Source organism: Brachyistius frenatus, unplaced genomic scaffold (assembly GCF_029030835.1).
Source record: "Brachyistius frenatus isolate BFR_SWC_R1_liver_20210118 unplaced genomic scaffold, ASM2903083v1 Contig_215, whole genome shotgun sequence".
In the NCBI taxonomy this organism is placed as follows: domain Eukaryota; kingdom Metazoa; phylum Chordata; class Actinopteri; family Embiotocidae; genus Brachyistius; species Brachyistius frenatus.
Genome location: NW_027210814.1, coordinates 32,284 through 42,855, shown reverse-complemented (window position 1 = coordinate 42,855; position 10,572 = coordinate 32,284). Strand labels below are relative to the sequence as shown.

Sequence of the window (10,572 nt, the reverse complement as noted above, 5' to 3'; positions counted from 1 at the left end):
TCTAATTATATAACAATACAAGACACAAGGGGTGGAATGTGTGTGTGTGTGTGTGTGTGTGTGTGTGTGTGTGTGTGTGTGTGTGTGTGTGTGTGTGTGTGTGTGTGTGTGTGTGTGTGTGTGTGTGTGTGTGTGTGTGTGTGTGTGTGTGTGTGTGTGTGTGTGTGCATCTGGAACCTGTTATTCAAGGAGAAATGTCATGTGTTGACAGCACAGTCAGATTCCATGCTGACCCTGACCCTCATCAGCGAGCAGGGAGCGTCAGGATCCAGTGGCGGAGCTGCGGTGGACATCCTGCTGATATCTGAGCAAAGATTTTTATGAGGATTCGGCTGCACCATGCACACTGAGAGATACTGTCAGAAAACTATATACAGCTGAGGTTGTGAAATTCAAATTCTTCAATGAATGGGCTCTCTGCGACATCATACATGGACTCAAAGAGAATGCAAGTATACGTTTGATTTGCAATAGAATAAAAGCTTTTTATTTTATGTACCGGTTACACGTTTTAAATATCCAAAATCCTCTCGTAGAAATATTGCATGGAAATCCAGACTGCATATCTTAATACAGAGTCAGTTATCATGGAGGAAAATGAACAGGTAATTTGTCTTTGTTGTTTTGATCATGTTGCATATTAATATGGTGATTTTTCCTTCAAATAGCAAACTAATACAAAAACGTCTGTTTTCTCTTTTCTGCAGACAGGAAAAAAATGAAGCAAACCTATTGGGAGAATCTCTGGAGACACTCCTCTCCAAGAAAAGTCATTTTCATCTCCCCTCAACCAGTACAAAACCAATGTCACGGCTGGTCACTGTTTTCTTTCTAATGACGTTATCTTCCCTTGTGTAAAAGGTGGACAAATAGCATTTCGGGAATTTCTGAAGTCAGAGTTCTGTGAGGAAAACCTGGACTTCTGGCTCGCCTGTCAGGAGTTTAAAACGTTTGACAGTCCAGATGAGCTAACACAGGGCAGCGTGTATTTATGAGGAGTTTATCAGGGCTGAGTTTCCCAAACAGGTAAGAATAGTGTCTCTAAGATGGCCATATTATAAGGGGCGACATTTTGTACTGCCAAAAGTAAGCATGGAAAAAAAAAGATAATTTAAAGTGCAATCTTTTCTAGAAAATGGTCTTAAAAACAGCACCAGCCTACAATATTTAAGGAAATACATTTTGAAAAACTGTGGTATTGATGCAGGGGGTTGCATTTTCAGTGGATGTGCATTATGCAATACTAGTGTCTAATTTTGCAGGTAAACTTGGATTTCTGCACAAGAGAAATCATCAGCCAGAGCCTCCAGCAACCAAGTCCATCATCCTTTGCTGTGGCACAGAAGAAGATCTACAGCCTGATGGAGAATGGCTCCTTCCCACGCTTCAATCAATCTGAGCAATACAAAGTCCTGTTTGATGCAGCATTAAAACAGAGGGGCCATGGCAAGCACCGCAAGGCCTTGAGGATAAAGAGCGCCGGGGACATAATACAGCATGATTCAAAACCAGTCGGCCTGCGGAGTGACCTCTGTCTCTGGGACAAGAACTGATATCGTTGTTGAAGGTGTAAAATGGTTCACGGACAGACTGATGTTCGCAGACGCTGTGCAGACACTTCTCCTTCTCTCAAATTATCTCAACAGCGCAATGTCAGATAGGACTGAAAACGGTGTCATCGATTTGGACATAGCATACTGCAGGGAGTCCAATCTGCTGCACAGCGAACACTGGACATCACCACGAAGTAAAACTGTGGGTTTTAATGTTGTGATGCTTCTCACTGAGACAGACAGTGTCTTCAGTCTAAACATTAATATGTATGTATCTTTACAAATGGAATGCACATGACCGCGGGACTGCTTTATGTATTTTGTGAGTTAAAATGGTATTTATGGAAATTTGAATGATCGTGGTATCTATCCATCATGAGGCATTGCAATAGGCTATTAAAATTTATTTTGTACTCAATTCACTGCAATTTTTTGTGTTGTCACGAGTGTAATGAATGTGCATCCTGCTCCCTGACCATAGAGTGTATAAAAGCAGTTGATATGCTATTGCCACCCAGTGGTGACTGGGAAGTCTTACAAGCACAATTAAATATTAAGCTGCTGGTTTTGATATCGAACCAGAAACCAGGAATCAGCTAAATTACTGATTTATTAGAGGCTTTACCTCAACTACAGATTACTGTTTCACATAAAATAAAACTTGACTAGAATTAATTTTATTATTTACAGCTGTGTGTTACCTCCCGTGAATTGTAAAAACGTTTTAAGTGGTCCTGATGAAGGCTTCAAAATCAAAACCTGTTAGGCTAAAGGTTAAGTGTTGCAGGAGTTTATTAACAAAACCTTATTGGTGGACACAACCAGGTTACATCAAAATTACTATTTCAGAGATTTACAGAATGGCTACTGTCCGAAAGACTTCCAAGAGTAAAGACTAACCAGTCGTCATCCTTTTTAGCAGTGTTTCAGCACTCAGCGTCATCATCTTCTCTGTGCCTCCCTCTGAGATCTGTTGCCAATCTGTTGCATTTCTAATTTGACTGCGACCAGAAATGGTGGTTAAATAACGGCAGCATGAAAAGGAGACAGTGGAGCTGAATAGAGGAAATGATCAGATGAATTACCAGAGTACAAGGAGAAGACAGAGAGGCGTTCAAAACACTGGAGTAGAGGGATGTTGCTGGGTCAAATCCTGACTACATCCTGACAACCAGATGATTTGGGTGTCAACCACAGAAAGTCTGACAAAGAAACATTAAATGATTGTGCTGAGTGGATAAACACTGTTCAACGACAGCTCTCTCTGGGACTCATCTAAAATAGGCAAATCTGGAGGTAAACAAAAACAAGGGTGGGTGTGTTTGTGTGTATGAGAGAGAGAGAGAGAGAGAGAGAGAGAGAGAGAGAGAGAGAGAGAGAGAGACTCTGTTTCCCGGCATCCTTTGCGGCACCAGCCCCTTTGGTTAGCTCACTGACGGTCCGACAGAGGGGAGGCCTTTCTGCATCCAGCTCGCCCACATCACAAACTTCAGCACCGGTCATATATATTGTGGTAAGTGCGTGTTTATGGTGTTTACAGCCATGTTGTAATTTGTAAACATGGAGTGTTTGCGGTAAACCCAGCACGGTTTACGTACGTAAGTAGCCAGCTGCCCATCCCGGCCACGGTGCTCCAAGGCGCCGAGTCCGGCTGCTCGGTGTCCGGCGAGAGGAGCCGAGCTCGGACCGGAGGCTCGGTGGCTCACCAACACGACTACTCAGTCCCGACGGTACAAGTCAGAAACCTCAGGTTGGGTGCGGCTTGCTGCACAAACGAGCTCCGATCACGTTCACTAATATAACCGCTCATGTTAACTAATGTCCAGACTGAACCTAAACTAAACTAAAGTTACGTTCACAAACAGCGTTAGCATCCCGTAGGTTGACCAGCTGGTGAGCCGAAGCCCAACTTTGACATTGTGTGTAGTTCAGTTACGTCCTATCTTCTACTAACAGCTCAGTGGTGCCTCTGTCTCCGTGTCATCACGTCCTGTAATCGGCTTTCAACTATTTCTGTCAGTGCGCTGAGTAACGCTGTGTACACGGAGGGTGTCCAGTGTGGCCCTCGATCCCGACATTAGTTTACTGCAGCTAAAAAAAAATATGATATTATGGTTGTAGTGGATGAAGTATTCACGTCCTTTACGTTAGTACAAGTACTAATACCACACTGTGAAAACAAAATCCACTCCATGGGAAGGTGTTGCATTCAAAACATTGCTTAAGTGCATGTAAATACTGTCCAAAAAAAAAAAATACAGTGTTTTATTATTATATATGATGTTTCTGGATCAACTTAACTGTACTGTTAGTGTAATCTACAGTAATGCATCACATTCCTTTAGATCGTCGTATGTTTGTATGGTTTCTGACTATGCACTTTCCAGCTAATCCCAATTGTCTTAAAATATTTGATTTTGCTTAAAACGGCAAGATAATTTCATCAACCTATAAAGGAATATCTCATCCTGCAGTTGATCAGAAAAAGTAACATTCAGAATCACCAAATCTGTAGATACATAGATTTCAGCAGACAGGAGATGAAAACTCAAATCTTAAAAGAATCAAGTTACAAATGTACCATCGTATGAGTACAATATTTACCCCTGAGATTTAGTGGAGTAGAAGTATAAAGTTGCATAAACTGGATATACCCAAGTAAAGTACAAATACCTCAAATTTGTACTTAAGTACAGGATTGATTAAATGTGCTTAGTGTTACTCCATCACAGCATTTTGGTAAAATTAGGGATTCACTAAGTTGCACCATTCATAACTTCCTGTGCTGCTTCATCCTGCTCCACACCAGCCCCACGAATGTGAAAATAACTCCAGATTATTAAATATGAGTTGTGGTTAGTATTACATTTAGCATAGTGTCAGTTTGATCTGATGTGTGGTAAAACAAGAAGCGTTCTTCTAATTCATATCATGCAGTCACTGTGATCACTGAATATTAAAGCTCGTCAAATTTCTGTTTCAGGCCTTCTGTTACAATGGAGCCATCAGGAAGCACTACGAGCAACCACACCCTCAACTCAACAGGGGGTGGTTGTCAATGGGAGGTCAGCGATAAGGCCAGGCTGTGTCGCTTCCTCTGCTACGGCTCTGAGGCGGACATATACACTGCCAGAGAGGAGGGTCGTGCCAGCGTGGAGAATGCAGGAGCCCTGCTGTCCATACTTCAGGAGGGCCGAGGTGCTGAGGTGGTGGAGGAGATAAAACGGTTCACTCAGGATGGCCGTGCTGTCAGACTGGGTCCCTCCTTTTTTGCCTTGGCTTTGTGCTCCCAGCACTCGGACCAGAAGACCAGGAAGGCGGCGCTCAAAGCCGTCAGGGAAGTTTGTCGGGACCCTGCCCATCTGTTTTCTTTCATCCAATACAAGAAGGAGCTGAAAGAGTGCATGCAATGTGGGATATGGGGGCGCGCTGTGAGGACAGCAGTGTCCGACTGGTACAATGAGCAAGATGCCATGAGTCTCGCTGCGGCTGTGACCAAATGTAAACAGAGAGAGGGATGGTCACACCAGGATCTGTTCAGACTATCCCATACTAAACCAGCTAAAGATGGTGAGTTTACACAGACCCACATCATACAAAGCAGTTTACATGAGACGGGTAAACAATATCATCTACCTAAAATCACAATATCTATGCCTTGCAGTAAATAATTTGAGTGGATCTTAACTTTTTCCAGATTTCTTTGGAAAGCCAGGGTTTTAAAATGACGTTTTTAAGGTTTTTGTGGAATTTCTGAGGAGCTGTGATGCTTAGGGTGTTTGAGTGAGGACCCCACCCGTGGCCTTCTACTTATTTATCATTATATTTTAGGAGACTTCGCTTTCAACATGTTGTCTACCATGTTCAGCTTTAATAGAAGTTTGAAACGTATTATTTCTACAAGGGAAATACGACAAATGTAAGCAATATGGCGAAAAATAAATCCTCCAAAAATCATTATCATGAAGAGAATAACCCCATTAATAATGTATAAACATGGTTAAACAGCTCATTTCTTCCTGTAATACAATTGTGCTTAAATTTATATCCATCCGGGATCTGACTGTACTGAATTAATGCAATTTTAACCTTTTGTCATGATTTAGTCGTTTTGTTTCACTTGACTTTGTTGGACATTGAGATAGTGATGTCCGTCTCTGTGTGTTTTCAGCAATTGCCTTGATCAGCAAATATGTAACAAAAGGATGGAAAGCGGTCCAGGTTGCTTATGCAGACAGAGAGAACTCGGAGGAGGTTGTCAAAGTGCTTTCATATCTTGAAGTGGTAGAGAAGGTCAAGCACAGTTGTGATGAAACGGAAGTCATCAATTTGATAGAGGAGCACAATCTGGAGAGGGAACAGCTGCTGACGGACCATCTGAAATCCAAACAGGTGAGTGGGTTTTAGTTGTTGTTGTTGTTGTTTTTTAAATCATTATCATTGAAATCAATATTCAGACTGGAAGTTGTTGTTTTTAAGAGCTTCCTTTGTCATCAGCAGATACTGTGAACGAATGAAGGTGAATGTAACTGGCAGTGTTTCCCACAGGTTAAACATTTATTTGCTGCAGTATGGTGGTTCATGCTTGTGAGAACACTTCAGAATGGTTTTCAGGGTTTTTGTCCTGTGGAAAGTCTTTTTGAGTCGACCACCACAGCGTTACTAAGAGAGTGATAAAGTTACACCGTTGGATGGTCGATTGATGCAACCTCCTTAAAATAGTTTCAAATTAAAAGCCCTCTAGCAGGTTATACACAGTCCAGCCATGTACTTGGTTTTGACCTAATCTTATTTCATATCTGTGTAATTTCAATCACAGATAAACTCTTCAAAGAAAGGAATAATAAATGTTGTTAGGGTCACGTCTTTGGATGAATTGTATAAATAAATCTTCAACATGGGAAACACTAGATGATTTCAGGTGGAGATGCTATGCAAATGTGTTATTTTCCCCATCTGGCATGACTCTGATAAGCGGATATGTGGTTGTTTTTTTCTGGAGGTATGGAGAGCTTTGTTGAAGGAAATGCCGCTCCACTCGGTGCTCAGGATCCTGGGAAAGATGACGTCAAACAAAATTCTCGAACCAGGAAGCTCAGAAACACAAACTGTGTGTGACAGAATTCAGAGCGAGACAGCACTAAAGAAGGTAAGACACCCATAATGTTTGTCCTAATTGATTTACAGTTGTGTTTTTAAAGTTAAGCCTGAATCAGTATTTAAGAATTTAACATATCTTCAAATCACCAGGCTAAGATCCACCCATTCAGCATACTCCTGGCTTCAGAAAACTACAAAAGAGGCCAAGGCTATCAGGGTAAAACAAAATGGGAAGCAGACAGCAACATCCTCAAAGCAATGGACGCCGCTTTTTACAAGAGTTTTATGGTACGTTATTTTTATTTTCAGTTTTCTCGCAGACCGTCGGAGAAGACGGCGAGAAGATAACACAAATAATCTCTGGTGCAACTCTGTCCTCAGAACGTGGAGCCTGTCGGTAAACGCTTCGTCGTGGCAGTCGATGTGAGCACGTCTTTGAGCAGCGTTGTCCCAGGAACCTCAATCAGCACTGCTGTCGCTGCTGCCGCTATTACCATGGTGAGGCTGTAGCGCAGCCTGATGACCCCATGGCGTGTCTGCGTGGGTAATTGTCGTTTCAGTCGGAACAGCTGCGTCTGTAAGCAGAGCTCAGGCCGCCGCATCTTTGGAGGAAGCCTGCGTGAAGGGAATCGGTCTGTTGACACGTACTGTGGATTCCTGGGAAATTCCTTCTGCAGAATCTTCGTCCACCGGCCCTCCAGTAGTTGTTCACAGCCGTGATTCTCAGATTTGTCAGGGAAATTGTAATCTACAAGAATACCTTTGAGTGTACGAGAGAGGATTTTTTTTTTTGTTTGTTTTGTAATGCTCCCTTGATGCTTTTCTTGTGATCTCTATGTTCGGCACAGGTTTTTGCAAGGACAGAGGCAGACACACAAGTGCTGGCCTACTCTGAAGGAGCTGTGGTTCCATGCTCTGTTACTGCTGACATGACTCTGGCAGAAGCAACAGTTGAACTGGTTAAGGTGAGGCATGTCATAGCATCAAAGTGGACATAATTAATAACAGATGCTGGTCATAGTTTTCTTCAGTGATAAGGGAATTTTCACAAACATCCATCACTACATGATATCTATTACAAATAGTCTCGCAGTGATTCCCAAACTGTTGTTCCACCGGTGGTACATGAGGCTCCACCTGCTGGTACACAGCACCTTTACTGAAAAGGCCTAAAAATTGCATCCTAACTGGCCCACCTCCAAATACTGGTCAATTAATTTAATTGTATTTTCAACAATAGTTATCACATATCCACATGATGTGAAAATAAGTTGTTGATCATTATGAATATTTAGACGTTTGCCTGTCCTTAGCGACGTAGGGTAACGTGATGTCACGCCTGACAGGTCAGATAAACCTTTTAAGAGTAAAAAAGAGTTGGAAGTTGAGCCGTAGGGTGGCGCCACTTCTAGAAAGAGATATAAATGTAATTTATGATTTTGAAACAGTGGCCTTATGTTGCTGTTATTTTACATTTCTGCAGCTACTGCATGGTTAAATCAGTATTACTTGGTTTTGTACATGGTCTGAAAAGTTTTGGAAAGTCTTGTCTAAAAAATATAAGTGACTGCTGTAGCAGACAGTCTCTCATGTTCACACTGATCGCACTGAACATGTGTTTCACTTGAACTTTGACCTTTTACGTTCCAGATCCCGAGTGGGAGCACCGATTGCACCCTTCCCATCACATGGGCCTCAGAGAATGGGAAAGCTGTAGACGTGTTCATCCTTCTGACCAACAACCCTTTGTGGGTGTTCACTGCCAGCCCACTGGAGTCTCTAAAGAAGCACAGACAAGTATATTTATTCATTCATTCATTTCTGCCTGGGGAAGAGATTTAATCAATAATGTCCTCCTACGGTAAAGATTGTTTTTGAAAATAAAATCATACCACAGGAGGAAAAATATATTGTTAAGCATGCAGACATAACCAGGGAAAAACGGATGATTTTCTTTTTCACATTTATATTCAAGCTGATTTAAAGCCAATCCTGTGTAGCTTATGTAGAGAATGGCTTGGCGTCTGACTAGTGTATATTTTGTAATGCTAAATTTTAGTTCATGTAATAGATTCAATAGATATTTATAATGATAAATAGATGGGACACAATTAATTGCCTGCAATTATATGGTAGTTATTGCACTGCTAAACAAAAACTGGGATCTATCAAAATATTCACAACAAGGCTGTCTGCCTCCCATTTAAAATGTCTTTATCACATTAAACAAAGTGTAACATTTTTATCAAAACTGAAAACTTAACTGACATGTAATTGCATACATGTATCCACATGCGTTTTGCAGGAACAAATAGTTGTATGTGTGTATTCTCAACAGACATCAGGAGCCAATTCCAAGTTGGTGATGTGCGGGCTGACCTCCATCGGACACGCCATCGCGGACACAGAAGACAGGGGTTTACTGAGCATCTGTGGCTTCGACCCGGGAGCTCTGACGGTCATTCGTAACTTGGCCCAGGATCTGATCTGAGAAAGTATATCGGGACTGTGTTTGAATCGTGTCGTGAAAGTAGAAAAAGAAGGCACAAAGTGGACCAATGTGGCTCACTTAGCATGCGGAGTGCCCTAAAACAGCACTAATCCAAAAGATGCTGACGGTTACAATTCCAATTTTTGTACGATGTCGCTTACAATTGACAAAGTGTCCAGCGGGCTGGACAACACACTGGAAATGTTATGTTCATATATTTTTTGTGAAATTTGAAAAGGCAGTGATAAGACGTGATACGTGATAGCACATCATGCTGTCAAGAGTCTATATGACGGGCTGTCGAGGGCTTGATGGTTCTTGATGAGACACTAATCCATTCAACAATAAATTCCATTCATTTATAGAAGGAAGTTGGCAACAGCAGTGTTAAGAGTCAGACGGTTAGAAGCTTAGTGCAAGTGTAGGTTTGTTTGAAGGGGAATTTCCTGTCGTTTAATATGTATCTGTGGTACGAGTTAGCAGGTTTAATGTAACAACTAGAGGCATTTTAGGCAGTGCCTCTATTTTATGTTGCATTATTTTAAATTATTAATATATAGAGGAGAGATAATTAAAACAAAGCACCAAAAGTCAACAGAATACCTTGCATTTTTTTCTTGTTATTCTGTTAAATTCTTAGCTGTATTTTTTTAGTTGTATTAACATTTGTTTTCCCCGAAGCCAATTTCATTGTAAAGTTGAGTTGTCTGTTCTGCTCTTGTCAGATTTATTCTAAAACAAAATACCCTTGGTGCTCTTAAATGTGATGATACATTTTTGGGGGGGATTATTTAGGTTTTGAATTATTATTATTGGAATTTTGTTAAAACATTAATGCCAATGTTTGGGATTTTAAGTCAAGTAACTAAATTGATTAGATGGACAAACTCTCATATTTTAGTCTGAAATCTATGCATCAAGATCACAATTTCACTGTATTATTATTATTATTATGTCCAGGAGGGACACATCACAGATATGTAACAACTGTTTATCATGACTGAACCTGCCACAGTTATGTTTCTGTACCTGTATGTAAGAATGTTTTGTTATGCAAAAACTAGCAGATTATTGTTACCTTCCCAGAATAAAATGAATTGAATGTACGTTCGTCAGACATGTAACAGTAGAGATTTAAAGTGCAGTGATTTACATTTGTTTACACCCAGAATAAATGCACATACCTAATAGTGTTTTAGAGTTAGGGGCCAAGACTTTATTTTGTGTGTGGGAGGGGGGGGGGGGGGGGTACAAGAGACTGAATATAGTGGTGGTACTTCTGGTGTTAGTCAATAACCATAGCTGTAATTATTGACAGCACTCACTAAACCTTCGACTTATCCTCCATTCTGGCGTAATTGAGTCTTTAAACACCTGACCGTGTAACTGTGAAGCATGTCTATCCTGACATGCCCATACTTTATTTTT

General features: G+C 41.1%; 1 protein-coding gene and 1 long non-coding RNA gene across 2 annotated transcripts; both read left to right on the top strand.

Moving 5' to 3' along the window:
* Positions 1-517: 517 nt before the first annotated feature.
* LOC138633313 (uncharacterized) lies at positions 518-1,941 on the top strand. Its single transcript, XR_011311873.1, has 4 exons — positions 518-605; positions 708-769; positions 862-1,026; positions 1,263-1,941. It is a non-coding gene; the product is annotated as an uncharacterized lncRNA (long non-coding RNA).
* A 1,027-nt stretch (positions 1,942-2,968) lies between these two features.
* ro60 (Ro60, Y RNA binding protein) lies at positions 2,969-10,250 on the top strand. Its single transcript, XM_069719473.1, has 9 exons — positions 2,969-3,066; positions 4,537-5,123; positions 5,725-5,945; positions 6,556-6,702; positions 6,804-6,941; positions 7,035-7,151; positions 7,502-7,618; positions 8,304-8,450; positions 8,992-10,250. Exons 2-9 carry the CDS (start codon positions 4,550-4,552, stop codon positions 9,142-9,144), a joined length of 1,614 nt encoding a protein of 537 aa, XP_069575574.1. The 5' UTR covers positions 2,969-3,066; positions 4,537-4,549; the 3' UTR covers positions 9,145-10,250.
* The last annotated feature ends 322 nt before the right edge of the window (positions 10,251-10,572 follow it).

Bases quoted from the DNA above. Each gene is read 5' to 3' on its own strand.
- ro60 (XM_069719473.1), top strand. From the start codon at position 4,550: ATGGAGCCATCAGGAAGCACTACGAGCAACCACACCCTCAACTCAACA. The intron at 6,703-6,803 runs GTAAGACACCCA...TCAAATCACCAG, and splicing joins GCGAGACAGCACTAAAGAAG to GCTAAGATCCACCCATTCAG. The intron at 7,619-8,303 runs GTGAGGCATGTC...TTTACGTTCCAG, and splicing joins CAACAGTTGAACTGGTTAAG to ATCCCGAGTGGGAGCACCGA.